The 21,838-nt window shown below is 38.4% G+C and overlaps 1 protein-coding gene across 2 annotated transcripts in view; it reads right to left on the reverse strand.

Moving 5' to 3' along the window:
* Nucleotides 1-3,850: 3,850 nt before the first annotated feature.
* BMP2K (BMP2 inducible kinase) overlaps nt 3,851-21,838 on the reverse strand; it is a 114,998-nt gene continuing 97,010 nt past the window's right edge. Inside the window, exon 15 of one of the 2 annotated variants that reach the window (XM_019720179.2) lies at nt 3,851-9,585. In XM_019720179.2, the coding sequence (XP_019575738.2) occupies nt 8,147-9,585 (1,439 nt within the window). In that variant the 3' untranslated portion in view covers nt 3,851-8,146. Of the gene's footprint in view, nt 9,591-21,838 lie in introns of both variants that reach the window. The other variant, XM_074324418.1, reaches the window with a different exon arrangement.

A 21,838-nucleotide genomic window follows, 5' to 3' on the forward strand; every position in this document is an offset into this window, starting at 1 on the left:
TTAAAATTACAACTAAATTATAGAACAATCAATCTGGAGGACCATCTGACGTCTAGCCAAACAGAAGTCCTGTAACTAAAAATAAAGAAGCCATGTCGAGACTGATAGGAGAGGCGGAGACATGGACTGGCCCCAAACCTTCCTGTGGTGATCGAGAATCAGAAGGGATATCTCGGCCATGGATTTTCCCCCCAAAAAAGTGAGGGGCCCCAGCCCCCCATGCCTGGCTCTCCAGTCCAGAATATTGGTGCTGGGAAAAGGAGCCCCAAAACATCTGGCTGTGAAAAACAGTGGGGCTTCCGACCATTTCAGGTGGGACAGAAGGCTGTGGGGAAAGCCAGACGTCCTCTTAAATGGCCCACGTATAGACTCACTGATTCGCTTACAGGCACTCACCTTGGACTCCAGCAGAGGATATGTTGACTCAGGAGGCCCAGAGACATACAGGGGTGATGGGGGGAGGCAGATTAAGGTGTGTGGCTGCAGAGGGAGGACTGGAGGACAGTTGGCATTTTCTCGGTGAGAGATTCTCCTCCCATGTAGCCGGCAGGAGGGAGGGCACCATCTTTCCTATGTTAAGCCCACCCCCACAGGCCAAATCTGAAGCTGATTGGCATGGTGAGCTCTGATGCTCCACCCTGCTGACTCAACTGAGAACCCACCCCACTCAACTTGCATACTGCTGAAGATACTTTCACCACAAGCAGCCAGCCCCTCCCACATTGCATTCTTTCCTGGAAAACTACCAGCATCCATGGGTGCTGAGGGGTCAGCAACTGGCCTCGGTGTGCTCTGAGACTTTTGCTGAGTCACTCCAGGCTCAGCACTGGCACCAAACCAGAGTCTACATTAACCTGGTGACCACCATTCTTCCCACTCTAGTACTCCCTGAGACCCTGCCTCACCCAACTCACACAAAGCACAACGCTTTATCAGTGGCTAAACCTTAAGGGAGCTGGCAGGTGGCAGCAGGCCTCCAGGTGTCCTGGTTTTCTGCAGTTTCCCCCAGGCTTGGTCCTGGTGGCAGCCGTCCTCAGTTTGCAGTGTGGTCTCTCCCATGCACCTTTAGCACACGCAGCAAACAACTGTGGATCTCTTTGTAGCTACTACCAGGTAGTCCCCAACCAGTCAAAGGCAGTGGCTTACCTGGACCTGCACCAGACCCCTTGTAAGAGTCCCCAGAACCAACATACCTGGAGATTGGCTTCAGACTACAGCACAGCACTGCCCAATTCGCCACATAAGTGGCACACAAAAAGGTGGTCTCAACAACACCAGAACCCACTGGGAAATCCCACTTAGTGGGGTAAGCCTCCAGCACAGCAGCCCATAAGCTGTGGATGTGGCCAAACCCCACAGCCAATCAGTCTGAGGGGCAATCCCACCTACTGATGTGCCAATAGCAATCAAGGCTCAATTACAACAGGAGGACACACACAATCCATACAAAGGACACTCCTGGAGCACCCTGCTCAGGTGACCACAGACTGTGCTGCCATCCCCCACAGGACCCCTACTTCATAAGGCCACATGGCCAAAACTAGGAGACATAGCAGATCTACCTGTTACACAGAAACAAACACAGAGAGGCAACCAAAATGAGGAAACAAAGAAATGCATCCTAAATGAACAGGAGAAACATCCAAAAAAAGAACTAAACAAAATGGAGGCAAGCAACCTACCAGACACAGAGTTCAAAACAATGGTTATAAGGACGGTCAAGGAACTTAGTGAGAACTTCAACAAAGAGATTGCATGCAGAAAAAAGGACATAAAAAAGAACCAGTCAGAAGTGAAAAATACAGTAACGGAAATGAAGAATGCACTAGAAGGAATCACCAGCAGACTACATGAAGCAGAGGATCAAATAAGCAATTTGGTAGACAAGGTAGCATAAACATCAATTGGAACGCAAAAAGAAGAAATAATTTTAAAAAATGAGGATAGTTTAAGAGACCTCTGGGACAACATCAAGCATAACAACATTCACATCATAGGGATACCAGAATGAGAAGAGAGAAAGCAAGGAATTGAGAACCTATTTGAAGAAATAATGACTGAAAACTTTCCTAATCTGGTGAAGAAAATACACATACAAGTCCAGATAGCACAGAGTCCCAAACAGAATGAACCCAAACAAGCCTACAGCTAGACACATTATAATTAAAATGGCAAAGGTTAAAGACAAAGAGAGAATCCTAAAAGCAGCAAGAGAAAGACAACTAGTAACTTATAAGGAAGGTCCCATACGACTGTCACCTAACCTCTCAACAGAAATTTTGCCGGCCATAAGGGATTGGCAGGAAATATTCAACGTGATGAAAAGCAAGGTCCTACAACAAAGACTACTCTACCCAGAAAAGCTATCACTTAAAATCGAAGGACAGATAAAGATCTTCCCAAACAAGAAAAAGCTAAAGGAGTTCATCACCACCAAACCAGTATTACAAGGAATGTTAGAGGGACTTCTTTAAGGAATGAAAAAAAAAAAAGTCAAAATTAAGAAATGGCAATAGCTATAGATTTATCAACATTTAATTTCAATGTAAACAGATTAAATGCTCCAATCAAAAGACTTAGGAGGACTGAATGGATAAGAAAACAATACTCTTACATATGCTGTCTATAAGAGACTCACTTCAGATTAAAAGACACACACAGACAGAAAGTAAACAGATGGAAAGATATTTCATGAGAATGGAAATGAAAAAAACAACAAAAAAACCTGGGGTAGCAATACTTATCACAAAGTAGACTTTAAAACAAAGGCTATAACAAGAGACAATGAAGGACCCAGTAATCCCACTCTGGGTATTTATCGAAAGAAACCCAAAACACTACTTCAAGGGGATGTGTGCATCCATATGTTCATTGCAGCACTGTTTACAATGGCCAAGATGTGGAGGCAGCCTGGGTGTCTGTGGATGGAAGAATGGATAAAGAGGAGGTAATACATATATATAGTGGAATATCACTTGGTCATGGAAAGGAATGGGTTCTTGCCATCTGAGGCAGCATGGATGGACGGGAGGGTGTTGTGCTGAGTGGAATATGTCAGACAGAGAAAGACAGTTGCAATGTGATTTTACTTATATGTGGAACCTAAGGAACAAAATAAAACAGAAACAAGACTCATAGTTACACAGAACATTTTAATAATTGCCATAGGGCTAGGGGTTGGGGGAGTGGGCGAAAGAAGGGGAAGGGATTAAGTACAAATTACTTGTTATAAGGAAGTTAACGGGATGTAGGGTTTAGCATAAGGGCTATAGTCAATAATATTGTAATAACCATGTATGGTGTCAGATGGGTACTAGATTTGTTGGGGTGATAGATGGGAGGGGGTTGGGGGGCAGGTTGGAAAAGGTGAAGGAATTAAAAAGTACAAATTCGTAGTTACAAAATAGTCATGGAGATGTAAAGCTTAGGGAATACAGTCAATGATATGGTAATAACTGTGTATAGTGCCAGATGGGTACTAGACTAGTCAGGGGGATCACTTCTTAAATTATATAAATGTCTAACCACTATACTGTACACCTGAAATTAATATAAAATAATATTGAATGTCAACTCTAACTGATAAATTTTAAGAGTGGAAAAAGGGAAGGGGAATAAGAGGTCCAAATTTCCAGGTATAAAACAAATAAGTCATGGGGATGTAATGTACAGCATGGGGAATATAGTCAGTAATATTGTGATAGTGAGATACAGTGTCAGATGGTTGCTGGACTTACCATGGTGATCACTTCCTTAGGTATATAAATGTTGAATAACTATGGTGTGCCCCTGAAACTAATATAATATTGTATGTTAGCTGTATTTTAAATAAAAATCTTTCAAAAAAATATGCACTCCTTTTAGAATTTATTGCATTTAAAGAAAAGCAGTTTATTAAAACAGGTATGATAAATACAGTAAGAAAATAACTTTAAATTTCAAACAAAACAAAGTGAACAGGGGACAGAATTCAGTCAATAATAATAAGCAATGTCAAGACAGTAAAATCAGTTAGTGCTTAATTAGATATAGGAATTAAAAAAAAAAAAAAAAGCCACTTGTTCTATCTCCTAACAGTTTCCCAGCTAGATGTGGATTGAAATTACTTTAGAAAGTCAGTTTTGTAACAATTAGAAATATAATAAAGATGTAAATCAGGCTTATTAAAAGTTAAACTTATTTGCTTAGTGGTACATAAAAGGCTTCAGAAAATTCAAGTTTAACAAAAAATGGAAGTGTAATCAAAGAAAGTGCACTTAAAGCTGTTTGCCAGCAATTAAAAAGTAATTTACTATCACTATACTGCTTACTATTTGACTTTTCAATCACAAAAAAAGAATGTAGCAATAAAAACAATTCTTTCAAAAGTAGCACAATACATTTTTAAATAAAAATAACCCTAAATGATGACGCTTTGCATTTTCATGTCTATCTTAGTCTTTTAGTGGCTTTCATAAACCCTCACTAGGAGTGAATGTTCTTTTACTAATGATTGTGGTTGCAATTCCATTTGAAATTTAAAAATTCACATTAACTCCACAGAAGAGATGTGACATGTGCATGCATGTGTGTGTTTATATATTTATCTTAATATATAAACACCAGTGTGCATAAAAGTTTTCAAATAAACTATCATTTATGTTATTCTCACAGTAAATATGTTATCTCATTCTCACAGTAGATCTGCAAGCTCAATATTGAACCTAAAATGATGAGTAATTTTGCTAAAAAGAAAAAGTTTACTGCACATTCTACATAACGTTAAAACGAATGTACACAAACTCCTCAGGACTAGTGATATTGATACTTGTGTACCTTCCAGCAATGCTTACATGAAGTATCAAAACCTAAAATACACCAAGCAGAATAGCTGAATAGTGAGAAAACTGCTCTGCCTGATGAACATCAGAGCAGAAGAGTAGGCTCACCTTAGTATTTTCTTCCACCAGCAAGATGACAACAATCTATCAATGTTAAACAATAAACAGGGTAGGGTCAAAAGGTGCATTTATCTACTATTCCAAACAGTGTCCTAACTGCGCACGCGCACACACACACACACACACACACACACACACACACACACACGGCAGGTCAGTGGAACAATTATACTATTACCCCAATCGAAACTTCTGAATAAATAGTCTAGTCAGTTAAATTTTCATCCAGCCTACCACCTTTCCTCCTCCAGCAAATATATATACCAAGCAACTTTTGTGTCTTAGCAGATACATTCAATGCCATAAAAGCTAATCTTTTAAACACTAACATCTTGCTGAAGTGACATTATTAAAATCATTAAGCAAATGGTCCACTTTTTAAAAGATTATTTAAAATCAACAAGCATGATTAAAGCTGTTAGGACAGGAGTAACTTTGGCCTCAGATTTTTGCTACCTTCATAATATTTTACTTCCCTTAGTGATGTTCAAGTATTACAGGTTTAGAGTTCTGACTATTTAGCATGCTAAAGCCCAGAGGACACGTGGTTAATACTAGGAAAATCATTTCTTGTCAACTTTCCTTCCTTAAACAAGAATTGGACCATCCCACTATAGAGCCAAACTTCTACTGAGTGCTGTGTGCCAAACACGTGTTAAGCTTTTTCACATGCCTTGGAAGCTGTATTCTCCTAATTCTCATAGGGACTGACCGGAGCATCAGCTGTATGGAGTGATCTCCATCCTAAGAGTGGTGGGAGATGATGGGAAATGGAAAGCAACTCTAATCCTGTGCTCCTTGGGGAAATACCTCTACTTGAACAGAACAGAATCTCCCCATTTCTATCCCATTGGGTCCCCTGTGAATCCTAAGAGCTTCCTCTGAGCTCTTAGGAAAGTCACTGGGCTGTGATGAAATAAGAAACATAAGAATAAATATTTTAAACAAGGTCAAAGTTCTTTCCTTACAATTTATCCAATGCTGTAAGCCGAAGGGTCTATATCAGTGTCCGAATCATTTAAAATTATTCAGTGTATTGAAAAGCAAGTGTAAGGAAGGCCTTGGTATCAGAGACTCTAGGTATTTCATGTTTACATCCCATAGGGACCCCACTAATCATCCACTACCCCTTGTAAATTACAAAACTCATGAGATCTAGGACAGACCAAGACCAAGGACTACAATAGTCAAAGAAGCACACCGTGTACACATCAACCAACAGATTCAAAAAAAAAAAGTCTTGTTTGATACAAACCTACTGTAGTTCATGAATTTACTATGTGTAATCATCAACTCTTCACTTTTAAAAGAAAGTATCACTTGATTCTACTTTGTTAAATTTTAAAGAACATCTATTTACGCATTTGCATTAGCAGTATTAATCAACCTGAGAATCAGAAAAAAAAAGGTGCAAACGTAATATTTGCCTTTGGCACAAGACAAGTAATTGGTGCAGTCGGGCTCTACAAGTACGACTCTTAACAGTATCTAATGCTTGGTCTGCCTCTGCTAACTGTGATTCACATACAAGCACTGCTTCCCGGCTTGTCCACAAATTGGTTTCTATTTTAAAATATAAAAGAGAAGCAATAAAAAAAATGAATATATGGTGTAGTTACATATACTTTGCTTCTTTCCAAGTTTATAACTGAAAACAGGCAAACAGCTCCTCCCAACTGGGACACTGTAAGTAAGAGATTCTAGTAAGACTACTCATACAATACACTTTCATTGGGTTCAAAGAGAGTTAATTTAAAATATAGCAGTCAAGGAGGGCCAGGTGATAAGTTTCTACCCCTTTTTGTGAATAGCTTTAACAGTTCTAGAAACTTCTAAAGATTAATTTGATAGGGAAGGACAGTTAATTATAACTTAAAAATACTTGGAGACACAAGCAGCACAGATACTGTATTCACATTAATTCATATACGTAATATGTATCTTATTAAAACAATTTCTATAAAATCTCAAGTTTCTAATTAGGAATTGTGGTGTAAAAAAAAGGCAATTTGGTAGCTGGGTTCTTGTCACTAAAGACACGTCAATCAACTAGCAGAGTTAAGACGCTAGTCCCCCATCATCTAATACCTCACAGCCGTTTTCAGATCGTGTGTATCAGTGCAGAGGTACTTGCCGCAGGATGCGCGAGTCCTGCCTATAAGGCTTTGTGGCTTTCGCTGTTCTATGCACTTTATTAAAACTACGCCACCCCCAAACCTAACTAAACAATTGTTGCTCATGACTTGAGGAATACTGGGTGAAGGTGGTAATTTAATAAAGTACATCATTAAATGTAACATGATTTTGCATTGTAAACGTCTTAAAAACTCAGGGTTTCAGCTACATATTTTTGTCTCGAAATAAAATGTCTATTTAACCCTTGTCCTCACTCCCAGTTTTTCTAATCTTCTCCTTTATTAGGGACATGACAATAAAAGTTTTGAGCAAGACGCCATTCAAAAGCAGTATATAAAATGTTCCTGGAGTACTGTTTTTTCTCTTCTGTATCATTTTTTCTTTTACATTTTCCACATGTCAGACATCGCTCTTTAGTTTTTGTTCGAGGCTTCTATGTAGATATTCCATGTTAATGGCACTTGTTTTAAAAAATGAAAGTTTTAGGCACAAAAGTCAGTTACTTCTGGCTCTGCTTTGTAGAGAAAGGTGTAAGGAATAAAATCTCTGCACTCTTCCAGACAATAACTTTAATTCTTTACAAGAACTAGATTCTTTTTTACCATGTGGAAATTAGAAGAGACCCTTAAAAAATCCACAAATGCAACCTGTGTATGTACAAATAACCTTAGTTTTAAACATCGGATTCTGGAATGAGCCCCGGATATGCACACAAAGTGACATTCAGTTACAAAAATAATAGCACAGCTTTCCAGTCCCTTTTCAGTGGCTACACAACTGGAAAGCTGCTGCGTGCTTTCCCTGGATTTCTGTGCTGTTGTGTCAGTAGCTGAAACCCTGGGTTAGAGCTTCCAATTTAGCTCCCTTTTCTCCTGCGTGGAAGAGACACCAAGTCACTACCCTGTGGAGATACTTCCTTTTCCTATTTGGTTTATTTAAAACTTACCTATTCTGATTGACCTGTAAGAATGAGTGCTATAAAGAGCTATACAAATAAACTTTCTTTCAAATTCATAAAACTATTCATACTTTTTTGAAACGGGTTAATGCCAAGAGTCCGTCAGAAGTCTCTACTGTTTCGAAGGAAATGGAGCAGCACCAAATGGGTCTAATTCGACTGACTGGGACTGTTGGGACTGACGTGAAGTGATGCTTTGCACCACAAGTTCTGTAAAGGGCACGGCGCCAAAATCATCCATTTTCAGCGCATCTGCACTGTGGAATGACCCATGGAGTGAATTCGGTCTTGGCCGCCCAGGCAGCACGGGATTGTGATCAGCACGGATGTCGCTCAGGCCCTGATGTGAAGGGTGCCAGGGCAGGTCTGGGGGGTGGAAGGGCTTGGCCCCAAAGGGGTCCAACAGACTCTCCTCGGGAGGCAGGACATTCCCTCTGTCTTTCCCATCAGTTAGCGCAATGCTAATGTTCTCCTTGGAATCTGAGATGGTTAAAAACTCGTTGCTGCTTTGAGAGTCTCGGCGGCCCACCTTTTTGTGTCTACGGGCCCTCTCTGGAGTGCGGTAAGTTGGCTTCACAGGTTTCTTGGCGCTGGTCGGCGTGCCATGGTGCCGCTTCCCGTTACTTTTGGACAGATCCTGCTTTGTGCGCCTTTGGCGAGAAGACAATTTCTGTAAGCTACGCTGTTTGACTTTTTGCTGCTGGCTCCCAGTTATTTCCTCAAAGGGCACAAGCCCGAAAAGGTCTTCGTGGCTGTCACTTTTACTTGTGGATGTGGGGAAGGGCTGAAATGGAGTGGAGCCAAATACATCTACACTTTTGGGACAACCAGGGAGAGTCTGCCCTTCGGGCCCCACTGTATTGTCATCGTGTATGTTCACCTTCTTGCTAAAGGGTGCCTTTGTAAATACATCAAATTCCTCTTGCTCTAGTCCCACAGCAGGAAAATGGGTCTGCTGAGAGAAGTTCTTTTCATTCTCCCCTTGTTGGGGCTGTTGCCCATGCACTGCAAAGAAAGGGACAGCACCAAACACATCAAACTCCTGCTTGGGAGTCTCCACCCCAACAGCAGGGAGTAACTGGGTTGGGCTGAGGAGTGTCCCATTAGCATCTTGCGTTGGCCCACTGCCAGATTTGTCTCTGAAGGCAGGGCTCGCATCACTGTACTTGGTTTTGGCCTGCTCATAATCAGAATCAGAGCTAGGTTTCTCTTCTTCTTCCTCATCTTCAGAATCCATGAGGAGAGGCCTATGACCCAGATTTTCCGGTTCAGTGTCATCATCATTGAAATCAACTTGTTCTCCGTGAAGAACGTCTTCATCCTCTTGTTCTTCCTCCTCACTGCTCTTAGGAGAGGGGGGATCTGATTCAAAATCACTTTCCGATTCATCATTCCCCTTCTGCACTTGACCCGGTACTAATGAATTCTCTGATGTTTTCTTTCCGGGCCGGTGGTCTTTAGATACTGGACTTGCCTTCCTATTCTTGATAGGGTTTGCAGAGTTATTTTCTTGATTCATGGATGAATGTTCAGTTTTCTTTTCAGGAGAACCTGCAGTTTTAAAGAAAAATTGTTATAGCATTCTAATGCATTGCAAAAACCATGTGCACTAAACAGTATTTACTAACACAAAGCAGTACAAATCCCTCATACCATTTCCCTTAGAGTAAGAAATAATGTCAATTCTTTGTCTTTAGGCACTTGTACTCAACTAGATGGTTGGGTCCTTTAGTGCAGACAGACTTACTCGTCTCTGTACCCTACACATCACCTAGGCTCTCACCTACAGCTAAGTTTTATTTACAATACCCAGGAATAGGATTCTGAATATACTACACAAGCAAATTTCCTTCTTCTACCTTCACAATAAGTTTATTCAGCTAACTACCATATTTATCAAACAACATTCTGCTTATATTTCAACTCTATTACAAAGTTTTCCCACAGATATCAACAAGCATGAATAGCTTATCTACTTATATATTTCACAATTTTAATTGGAATTCTGGCTTTTTTGTAAACTATCGTGTTTCTCCCAAACTAAGACTGGGTCTTATATTAATTTTTGTTCTTAAAGATGAATTAGGGCTTATGTTCAGGGGATGTCATCCTGAAAAATCATGCTAGGGCTTATTATTTGGTGAGGTCTTATTTTCGGGGAAACATGGTAGTATCTGATTGAGTTACCATAAATGCATTCCCATAGCCTCATCAAAGCTAAGGACCAGGTACTGAACTGAGACTGTACCAAGGACACCTGCCTTCTGGAGATGACAAATCTTCTTTTAACTATCATATCTATAGTACTAGACATTACACTAAAAAGCATGCTACCTTCAAAAAAATCAACGATCAGTATATTCACTGGATAGGTAATAAAATTGCATCAAACAAATATAGGGCTTTACAGTTTCACTGTATGGTATATAATATAGAATATATTAATTTACATGAAAATATTCTGTCCTCCCATACATGGGTGTACTGAAATGATTTTCCGGAGGTAGGGATCAATTTGCATTGATCCAATCACATATCCATTCATCCCTTCTCCTCGTTAGACTAAGATTACATATTTTCTTTTTTTCCCCCCTTCTTCTGCCCCTCCCCCCCACTCCGGTTCAAGCCCTTGTTTCTCAGTCTAGTTGTGTAGGACTCAGCTCCCTGGCTCATGCTGATATTATGAGCCTTGCACTCCCCCGCCCCTGGCTGTGGCAGTCGGTCGCAGGTCGTCGGTCAGCTGCTCACGGCAGCTCACGCTGGCTGCTGACCACTCATGCCGACCTCCAGCTGTTCACAGCAGCCCAGCTCCAGGGAGAGCCGTTGTTCACAATCTTAGCCATAGAGGGCACAGCTCACTGGCCCTTGTGGGAATCAAACTGGTGACCTCAGCGTTAGGAACACAGCGCTCCAACCACCTGAGCCACCAGGCTGGCCCAAGATCACAAATTTTCAAAACAGTTAGCTAGGTTTGGAAGTATAGTCTGTAGTCATGAAAACTAATTAGCTGATCATGGAAGGACCGCTACTTTCCCAGTAGTAATATGGTGCTCCTTGTGGCATATGACACCTCTGAATTACTTCCTTCTCTTTGAAAATCAGCACCATTGTCTTCCCATCTCTGTTCCTTCTTGGTCGTATTTGTAGAGATTTCTCTTTCAGTGACCTCTCCTTAAACACGTATGCCCCCTGGGTTCTGTCCTTGGTTGTCCTTCTCTGTGTCTTTACTATGTTAATTGCCACATACACCAAAATGATTGAATCTCTAATACTCACCATGAATATTTAATTATCTTATTCGTCTATTACTTATCATAAATATGTATCCTACCATTCTTTCGAACTTAATTTCAAAAGAAATCATCTTTCCTCTTACACTGGGCTTCTCACCAGTTCCCTCTAAATTTGTGAACAGTACTTCCGTCTACCTAGTTCTACAAACCAGCAGAAATTCAGAAGTCATTTCCCCTCTTCCCACCAAATAGTTTTTAATATCTCTTGAATCTGTTCCCTCCTCTCCCTCTGCCAGTTGTCTATTTCATCCTTTCCTCTGTGGCCTCTAAACTTGCCTGTCAGCTTCCAGTCTCATATCGCTCAAACTGCTCTACACGATCACCAGAATGATTATTTCTGAAACACTAATCACGTGGCTACTGCTTAAAACCTTTTAGTGGCTCTCTCAGGTCCACACAGGGTGCTCTTCTCTGTCCGGATCTGTCCTACCCCATTGTTAGCCGTAGACCCCGATGTTTCCCATGGGTATTCTTCATTATATCCACACCAGAACTCTCCCTACTCAAACTCAGGAACTGAATAGTTTTGGGTAGTTTGGGTTGGTTTTTCTTTTGTTTGTTTTCAGCTATCTTGCTATCCAAACTGTTAATATTTGCTATCAGACACTGAGGAACTTAGTAAGTTTGGCTATCCAGGGGCACTCTGCTATTTTAACATCTCTTTACCTTTAATACCGTACCTCAGTATGAATGTCTTTCTAGCACTTCCACTCCCACCTGACCTGCCTATATTTCAAGACCCAGCCCCTTTGGGGGAACCTCTTAAAAAATTCCTACAGTTGGTGTTTCTGATGAACTTAGTACCAGCCGTCAGTCATTGTAGCACCTACTATAATTATCTGATCACTTGTTTCCCCTACTTGATTATGAGCTCTTAGAGGCCTATTTATCATGTACCTTGGGTATTATTCATTTCTACCCTAGCACTGTGCTCAATCAGTATTTGTTGAATGAAACAATAAGTGACAAATCTGAGCTCACGTACATATTCAACATATTCAGAATATGATAAAGAAAGTAACATAGAAACATAAACCCTTTACATTTGGAGATGATTTAAACTCAGAATTCAGTCACTCACATTTTTCATTTGATTCAACAAAACATTTTATAGGGTACTTTACTACACCCTGATCATACATTGGTCAATAAAATAAACATGGTCTCTGCCTCCAGGAGTTTACAGACTGTGTAAGCAAACATAGCATGTGACTGGTGCGCTGACAGAACAGAGCAGTGGCGCAAGTCCCAGGGCCAGGAAGGCACACGTCTACTCCGGACAGTCAGCAAAGGCCTTCCTGAGGAGATGACCGAGGAGGGAGGAGGCGCCAGCCACGCAGAGGACGGGCAGGAAGCTGCTCAAGGTACAAGAGCATCATGTCAAGGCCAATTCAAGAAGCTGGCATATGTGAGGTACTGAAAACAGGCTCCACTGTGCCTGGTGCATGGTGAGCAAGGGAACACTGTACAGTGTCAGGCAGGAAAGAGGGCCAACGTCCCTTTACGGCCATGATAAGGAGAGTGAATTTTGTTCTAAATTCAGCGTATATTGGGAAGCCATGACAAGGCTTTATTTAAAATGGGCATCATGATCAGATTTACATTTCAAAAAGATGACTAACTGAAGAGAGGGTGCAAAGTGGGAGATCAGGGAAGAGGAAATTGTCATAATTCAAGTCAGAGATTATGGTGGCCTGGATGATGGTGGTGGCAGGGTAAAAAGAAGTGGAAGAATGAGAGACTGAAGAGGAAAACTCTGGATGGATGGGTAGTGCCATTAACAGAGACAGAAAAGGTTGAGTAAAGAATAAATTGAGAAGTAGAGGAGATTATCAGTAACAGGTTTGGGCACAACGCATGAGGTACCTGTGAGACATTTAAGTGCCAGCAGGTATATAAGTGCAAGCAGGCTTGAGCACAACGGTTAGTTTTCAGCTGGAGAAAATAGATTTGGGAGTCATCACCATGCAGAGGATATGTAGAGAGAGGCACAAGTCTGAAGGAAATCACCTAGGGAAGAGAGTACAGAAAAGGAAAGGGGGATCCAATACTGAACCCTCAGGTACAGAACACTTAGAAGTCAGCAGAGGAACCTGCACAGCACACTGAAAAGTGCCAGAGAAGAAGACCAAAACCAGGTCAGTGCAATGTTACGGAAGCCAAAGAGGAGAGTGTTTCCAGGGGACAGAGTTGACGACTGAGCTGGCTGATGCAAAGAACTCCGAGGAACTGAGCACAGAAAACGGCCACTGGCTCTGGTCAGCGCGTGCAGTTTGTTGGCAACGTGCAGTGGAGTGGGCAGGAAATCTAGGGGGGCGGAGGCATGAGGCGGAGAGGAGACGGGGAGACAACCCCGAGGTTATACTTAATACAAATATAATCTTCATCCATTATTCATCGGCCAGTTCCTTTAAACCAGCTAAGAGCTATATGCTGTATCTTTACAGATTTATAATAGGCTTATCTTCAATCCAAACAGATTAAAACCAAATCAAATGTAGATTCTCCAGTTCGACTTCTCCATACAGCATACTTCTGATATTAAAAAACAAAGATTACTTTTAGATTAGCTACAAATTTATTTTCATGAACTTTTTTATTCAAAAGCAAAAGTATGTAATGGCAAAGACATGCAATCATCCCTAACTTTGGGACATTTCCTCTAAGGGACACTTTAGCTTCTTACCTCCTCAAGCTACTGACCCACCCACAGAAAAGCCACAGGGTGCAGCGCTCAGGCCCGCTCATGGATGTCTGCCAAGTGCACTGGGCAGAATGCTCTTCCCGTAAAGAGAACCAAACTGGTTTATGGTCTCAGACGACTGAGTTCATGAAATGCTGCACTACATAATGTGTTCCACCCTTACTCACCTGGAAAATGCTCATTATACATATTTAAGGTGTTGACAAGTCCTATACAAAAGAATCTTTAATATTATGAAACCCAGAATTTTCCAAATTTGCTTCACTACACTTTTATTAACATGTAACACCTATTAATCGTATAAACAATCTTGCTAAAAGCACTTTGGGAAAACGCTGCTCTACAACTTCTCTGGGAAATTTTCCATTTCTAGGGCACAGGAGTTTTGTTCCTAAAGGTCTTCTGGAACATGCAACATTGGACAGAGTCCTTCAATTGATCTTCTTTCTGTGATTCTTACATTTTAATCTCAGTCTTCTAAAATGATTGGCCAACACTGCTTCCCAAACACACTTGTCACCTTCTACTTCTCATTCTGCCTGCCCTTTGTCAGTTTCTCAAAGTTTATTAATAGAAATATGTATTTCTTTGTTGTAAAGTGCCATGCAGATCTACTTTTTGTCAGTGGACATAAATTTATCTGCTTTTTTCACTTACTATTTTTAATGCATCTTTACAGGTATCAATACAGTCCATTATTAATTCCAATAGAAACGTAATAAAACACTGTATACGAGTATTTAACATTTAATTGTTTACCTATAGAACTTCTAGGTTGTTTCTGGTTTTTCACCATTTTAAATAAAACCAGGATCGTGCACTTTTTCCTTGGGGGTAAAAAATAAAAAGACAACTCTCCTTTTTAAATATCAATTTCACTTTATCGATTTCACTTTATCAATTTGCGGTTATTCCCTTCTCATATAATTAATACATAAAGTTAACCGAGTAACATTCTCTGACAAGATCATAGCTGAATGCTGTTTGCTCCCTCATGCATGAGGGATGATATACATTATCATATTATGAGGGAATAATACAATAACAGGTTCTACTTTATAGGACTGTTATAAAGAAAGGACTTAAAATAGTGCCTGACACATAATAAACACTCGACAGTGTTAACTATCGTCATCATCCCCAGGGCAAGGCCAAACTCAGTCATCTCATCCATACTCTAACATTCTAGCACCTTTTCTGGACTCAATGGTTGAAGACAAATATAAATGAGATAGAGGAGTAGGGAGAAATGAGAGAGGAGGTGCAATTCTGTGGCTAATTCAAGAGTAGTTCAGGTCACTGTGTTATACCATAGAAACTAATAATATTGCATGCCAACTGTAATTGAAAAAAATTTTTTTAACTTTTTGGAAAAAAGTGAAAATGTAAAAAAAAAAGGAGTATTTCAGGCAAACAAATGTCTAATTCTCTTGTGTGACACGTGAACTGTTTCTCAGGGAAATTCCAAGTTAAGTAGTAAAAAAAAAAAATTACAGCAATGGAAGTCACTAAAGCATCAAGAGTACTAGTACTTATTCTCATTGTTTTATCGCTTAATACACCTCATATACAATTTTGTCTTGTTCTTTTGTTGTTTTTGGTTTATATACCACATATCAGTGAAATCACATGGTTCTCTGCTCATATACAATTTTAAGAGAAGAGTTCAAAGCTAAAATAGTGCAGCAATTATTCAGTATTGTCAGTAAAATAACAATCATTTACTAAATAGGTTAAATACCAAATTAAGCATTTGATAACAGTGTGTATAAAATATATGTAGCATACTTCCCTTCCTTCATTAGCAAAGGAGACTAAATGAAAGTCTTCTTTGATGACCTGTTCTCATTTGGAATCATACATTACCAGACTTTCACTTTCTTTGTCTGTATCTGCCTCTTTGTCTGGAGAGTTGTAGCAGGGATCAAAGTGAGAATACACATAAACTGCTTACAACAGGGCTGGCATTTTGCAGGTACTCATTAAAAGGCTCTATTATTGCTATTGCTAATGTATTATACCATCATTTCATGATTATTAATGGGAGTAACTACTACCATGTTTCCCCCAAAATAAGACCTAGCCGGACAATCAGTTCTAATGTGTCTTTTGGAGCAAAAATTAATATAAGACCCAGTATTACATTATATTATATTATAATTATATTATATCATATCATATCATATTATATAACACCCAGTCTTACAGCAAAATAAAACCGGGTCTTATATTAATTTTTGCTCCAAGACGCATTAGAGCTGATGGTCTGGCTAGGTTTTATTTTCGGGGAAACATGGTGTATGCTTTTATGGTGCTGAAAAATGAATCACAGAGGATAGTAACTAATATTGTCAAGTGAACTAATATAGTTAAGTGAATATAATGCCGAGGGTTTCTCATACATTATCTCTTAACTCCTTACTGTTAGGCTCCCACACATTAGGGTAAAAATGCTCTATAAGGTTTACTATGATCTTTCCTCTTCAATTTTATCAACCGCATCTTCAGAAATGTGCCCCCATCCTTTCCATGTCAAATCACTGTCATGACTGCCTACACTTCAAAGACATGCAGTTACCAACCAATGCTCATTCTTCAGCTTCCTCTTTTCTCTTGTCATTTATTTTCTTTTAGTGACCTTAAAATCTTATTTCATAGCTTCAACTATATCTTGAAAGCAAAAAACAAAAGCAAATTTTAGAGATATAGTCCGGTCTTTTACACATAAAAGATGTGAAACTAGGGAAAATGACTTGCCCAAGTTTATGGCCATATATCAAGGCCATAGTGACTTCTCTGCTGATGCCACAAGTTTGAAACCCTCATCTGTAAATTCCACAATTAAACTACAAGTAGAATACCATCACCAGCAAACATTCAATATAGCTTATCATCAACCCCTAAAAAATACAACTGCAGACTTGTCTTACATTTCTTTTTATCCCCTTTACAAAACTATGCCTGAAAAGTGTTAAAAAAACAAACAAACAAAAAAAAACTAATAGAATGAGCACTGTATTGTTTCTATTTCAGCAAATAGTGTTTTGTTTTTGAAAAATATCTTGTGTTGAGTATTTTATAGGGTTAAGTTCTAGAAATACTATCAGATTTATCAAAAGATGAAAGAATACTCAACTTTAGAAAATCCACAGAAGGTAAACATCCAAATAACTTCAGTTACCTCATCTATAAAATACGGACAATAAATGGCACTTACCTGACAGAGATAAACATGAAATAACATTCATCTTATTTACTGAAAGCTCATTAAATATTAGTGTGTGTGAGAGAAAGAGATTAGATTAGATTACCAAAGTATACTTTGATAATGAATTCATTCATCAGGGTACCACATGGTACACAAAGACAAGACAAGTCTTGACTTCAAGAAGGTTATCATTCACTTTAACACTTGTGAAATCCGCATACTAATCCTGATTCTAGTGATCTAAAAAATGACTAACCAAAAGTAAGAAAACAACCGGGAGGTTCTGAAGAACAAGCTTACCTAACCAAATGAATTTAAGAACATAAATCTGCCAAATGAATATAAGAACATAAATTCATCCATTCCATGCTTGTTTTCATAAAAGGAAATTTCTAGATGTTAACTAAATTTCAAACCTTAAAGTCTTGCACAGTTCGAGGATTCCACTCAAAAGCTAAAATTTGTTGTCAATTTTCATATATTTATTATAGTATTCTTTTAAACAAATAATTCATGAAAAGAATTAGATCCTAGTTAATGCCACACTATTTTTTTTTTCAATACTATGTGTTAGTTTCAGGTATACAGCATCATGGTTAGACATTTATATAAGACTAGGCTAGTACCCATCTAGCACCATAGTTATTACCATATCATTCACTATATTCCCTAAGCTTTACATCCCCATGACTATTTTGTCACTACCAATTTGTACTTCTTAATGCCTTGAATAAATATTGCAAATGTATTCTTAATAAATGAAACTTCATAAACTATATCGAAAAATCCAACATATTTATAAAATGTCAAAAAAATATGGGGACAGTGGCATGTTTGCACCATACTGTTCATGTTACCACTCTTCTAATCAGGTTTCCATCTTTTAGAGGACAGTTCATTTAGTTATAAGATAGGTGGTACAGTGTTAATCATATACGAAGCTTCCAGTTTCAAAGAAATTTTGTTTTGATGTTCCTTTCTTTGCTATCAGATTATAGAGGCTAAATTGCTTAACACTGCTATTGTAATTACATGCCTCCTGTTGTCTCATCATTTACGGTATAAGGGAGGGGCTGTGGCTGTTTAAGACTACAAAGCTCATTTTGAATTGGTAGCATACTGTCTGCCATCATTTCCCAGCAATTTACCAGCCAGGCCAAAGGATCAGAGGATTAGGAGAGGGTTTTATCAAAATCTGTACTATTTCTCTGAAGACAGGCCAAGTGACAAGGCCGAGTATAAGAAGAGAGTTATACTCAGTTGTGAACAGTTATTTGCCAGCCAGATTAAAAGTGCTGTAAAACTGACATTTCTAGTGTTACTCATATTACCGTAGACTTTTATTTGAAACAGACCACTTAATACTTTTGCTTTGCAGAACAGTTTATAAATCAGAGCTGGATTCCTACTTATTCACTCACTACCTGACCTTAAGCAAGTTACTGACCCCTCTCCGAGCCTCAATTTCCGCTGTATGTATACAGTAGTATTCAATAAATGGTAACCATTATTGTTAACATCGTAGAATAGAAAAAATTCTTGATATTCAAGAATTGTATACTAGAATCTAAAGGTATAAACTATGCACCTCCGTATGGCTTATAGAATGACCCACCATTTGGACTGACAATCTATAATAATTTACGTTCCAACAAATATTTGCTATATATAATGTGACCTTTCCCAATCCTAAATTCAGTTTAACTTTTTAGATAATGAGACCCATGAGGTGCATCTCAGGTTTGGGGAAAGAAGGGGAAGTTCACCCAACCTAATTAAACATTAAACGCAATACAAGAAACCTAATACTTCAGTAACCCAATTAATACAGCCTATATGTCAACAAAATTCTTCAAATACTGTATGTTTCAGAAGTGTGTTTATTAAAATTAGAGAGTCCACACTATAATTCACAAAGCCATACATCCTATGCTAGTATACAGACTACAATAACTAAAACGATGCCTCGGAGAGAAGGAAGGGTTTCAGGACGGGATGAACACCATGCTTTTAATATGATTTTTATACTGGCAGTGAATGCTTTAATAAAAACAGAAATGGCACTATTAGACCAGTTCTTGGTAGTGAATAGCTTCATAAATAGGTTCTACACTTTATTTAAAGGTATCATTCCGTAATTAAGAGAATACTAGCTCATTATTACTGGAACTTGGTACTATGACTAACTGGACACAAGCTACAAAACTTATTTACTAAGATTTTGAAATTTAGTAGTAAGTAGTAAAACTACTATTTAAATAACATTACCAACAAGAGCAGCAACAATACCGTGTCTTCCAGAAAATAAGACCGGGTCTTGTATTAACTTTTGCTCCAAAAGACGCATTAGGACTTATGTTCAGGGGATGTCATCCTGAAAAATCATGCTAGGGCTGATTTTCTGGGTAGGTCTTATTTTCAGGGAAACACGGTAGCAACCGTGTTTCCGTGAGGATATATATGCTTTGTGTGACATTCTCTCATTTAATCCTTTCAATATTCTCAAATAGACAATAATTCCCAATTTAAGATAAAGAAACCCTTCAAGAAATTAGGCAACACCCAATATAACCTGGTTAATTTGCGAAAGAACTAAGATTTATAACCAGAGCTTTATAATTTCAAAGTCAATGTTCTTTATGCTGGACCACACTACTAATGTCAATTAGTAACCTAACATACAAGGTAAACATAATTCCATAATAATTACAATATCAACTTACGGAATAAGGTATTACCTTCACATACAGCTCCAAACAGAATCTTGATATAATTATTTGATTTATGCAAAAATGGATAATTACAAATTTAAATTTTGCCCATAAAGAAATGTTTAAAAATAGGAAGAGGAAAAGCTACATTTGATTCATTTTAAGACATGGTCTACCAAAATGTTATCTTCAGGTGAGCTTTCTAAAAGTCTGAAAGTAATATAAGCTAAGGCACCAAACAAATCAGAAAGAGGCATCTATGTGGACAAAGGTAGGTACACCAGCTAACTATACCAGATGTGGAGTACATGCAGCTATTAAAGAGACAGAAAAAAAAGGTATTTTGGCCGTTAAATGTTAAAGGGAATGTGAGCTAGGGTTATGAGCATAGGAGAAGCTATTCCCCTAGTTGAGGCTTTTTTTTTTTTTTTTTTTTTTTTAAGCTGGAATAGAATGAAGTAGTGCCTCAAAAATTTACAAGACAAATTACGTCCAACATAAAATTATTTACCCAGCCAAACTATCAATCAACAGTCAAGTTTAAAACGTTTCCTCCCACACATATTTTCTCAAGAACTACTAGAGGAGTTGTTCTATCAACAAAAAGAAGAGAAAGAGAGGAGATCCAGGAATTCCCAGGAAGACTGATGGGTAAAAGGAAATACTAAGATAAGTGTGTGGCAGGCATAGAATGCAACCAATTTAGACTGCAGAGCTCCATGAGAGATGTAACCAAGTAAAACTGAAAATGATAGTCACCTTTAATTGGGAGGAAATTTACACTTCTAAATGGAGATCAATAACAGGGTATATAAAAAAACTAAGGCAACAAAAACATAGTCATTTTATAAACATAATTATAACTAACTCCAAGAAAAATAAAACCCTATAGAAGAAAGGAAATGTAATCATAGTATGCTAAACCTCAATGGTAACAAATATTTACATATCCAAAAAATGTACTCATTGAACACTGACAACCAATAACTGTGTCAAAACTCTACTGGGAGGATAGAGGGAAAGGCCACATGTGTAGACCTGTGTGTGTGTGTGTGTGTGTGCGCGCGCGCACGCGCATGCGCTAATTTTAACTAATATAAATCCTCATTTTGTATAATAGGAAGTCCACAGATATTATCTAAAATTGAAAAAAGAAAAGTAAGAAATAACAGAGTAAGCATAATATATTAAAATACCAGAAGTAAAAAATTACCTATCGGGAATTTGACAAGGAAACTGGACAGGGAGGCAGCAGGCAAAGAAGTGATTTTTGTCATTTCAAACCTTGCTAAATCTGACTTTTTAAAGTGCATACATATATTATTTTAGGTTTTAAATTTTAGTTTATAAATAATTTTGCAAAACGGATAAATGGAGAAAAACCAAATAAAACTAATCCATTACAATTTCAAAGTTAAGGTTAGAATTTTTCTTTAGAAATAAAAAGCACAATTCCTAATAAAACCAGTGTGTAAGGAATACCGAGAACAGTGGGCCTGCTCCTGAAATGTATTTTACAAGGAGACTTAAAACCTGCTAAATAAATTGTATAACTGTCTGCCTCACGACTGAATTCATTTTATTCTCTCAAGTAACATTCTCTATATGGCTTACCTAAAATTAGATTCAGTAAGTGTCAACTCTCAGATTCAAGTAGGGTGGCTTATCACATATCCATATCGCTCTGTTTGTCTTTCTTCTGTTCGAGTCCAACAAATCTCTGGATGCTCGCAATGCTAGGTGGAGTATAATTTCATTGGAAAGAATACCTTTTTCTTTTTCTAATTTCTTCCTAAAGCTTATGGAGAAGTTAATTTTTGTTTCAGTAGATTCAATTATTTTACTATGCCCCCAAATACTTTACTTTTATTGAAATATTACATATAAC

Source organism: Rhinolophus sinicus, linkage group LG02 (assembly GCF_036562045.2).
Source record: "Rhinolophus sinicus isolate RSC01 linkage group LG02, ASM3656204v1, whole genome shotgun sequence".
In the NCBI taxonomy this organism is placed as follows: domain Eukaryota; kingdom Metazoa; phylum Chordata; class Mammalia; order Chiroptera; family Rhinolophidae; genus Rhinolophus; species Rhinolophus sinicus.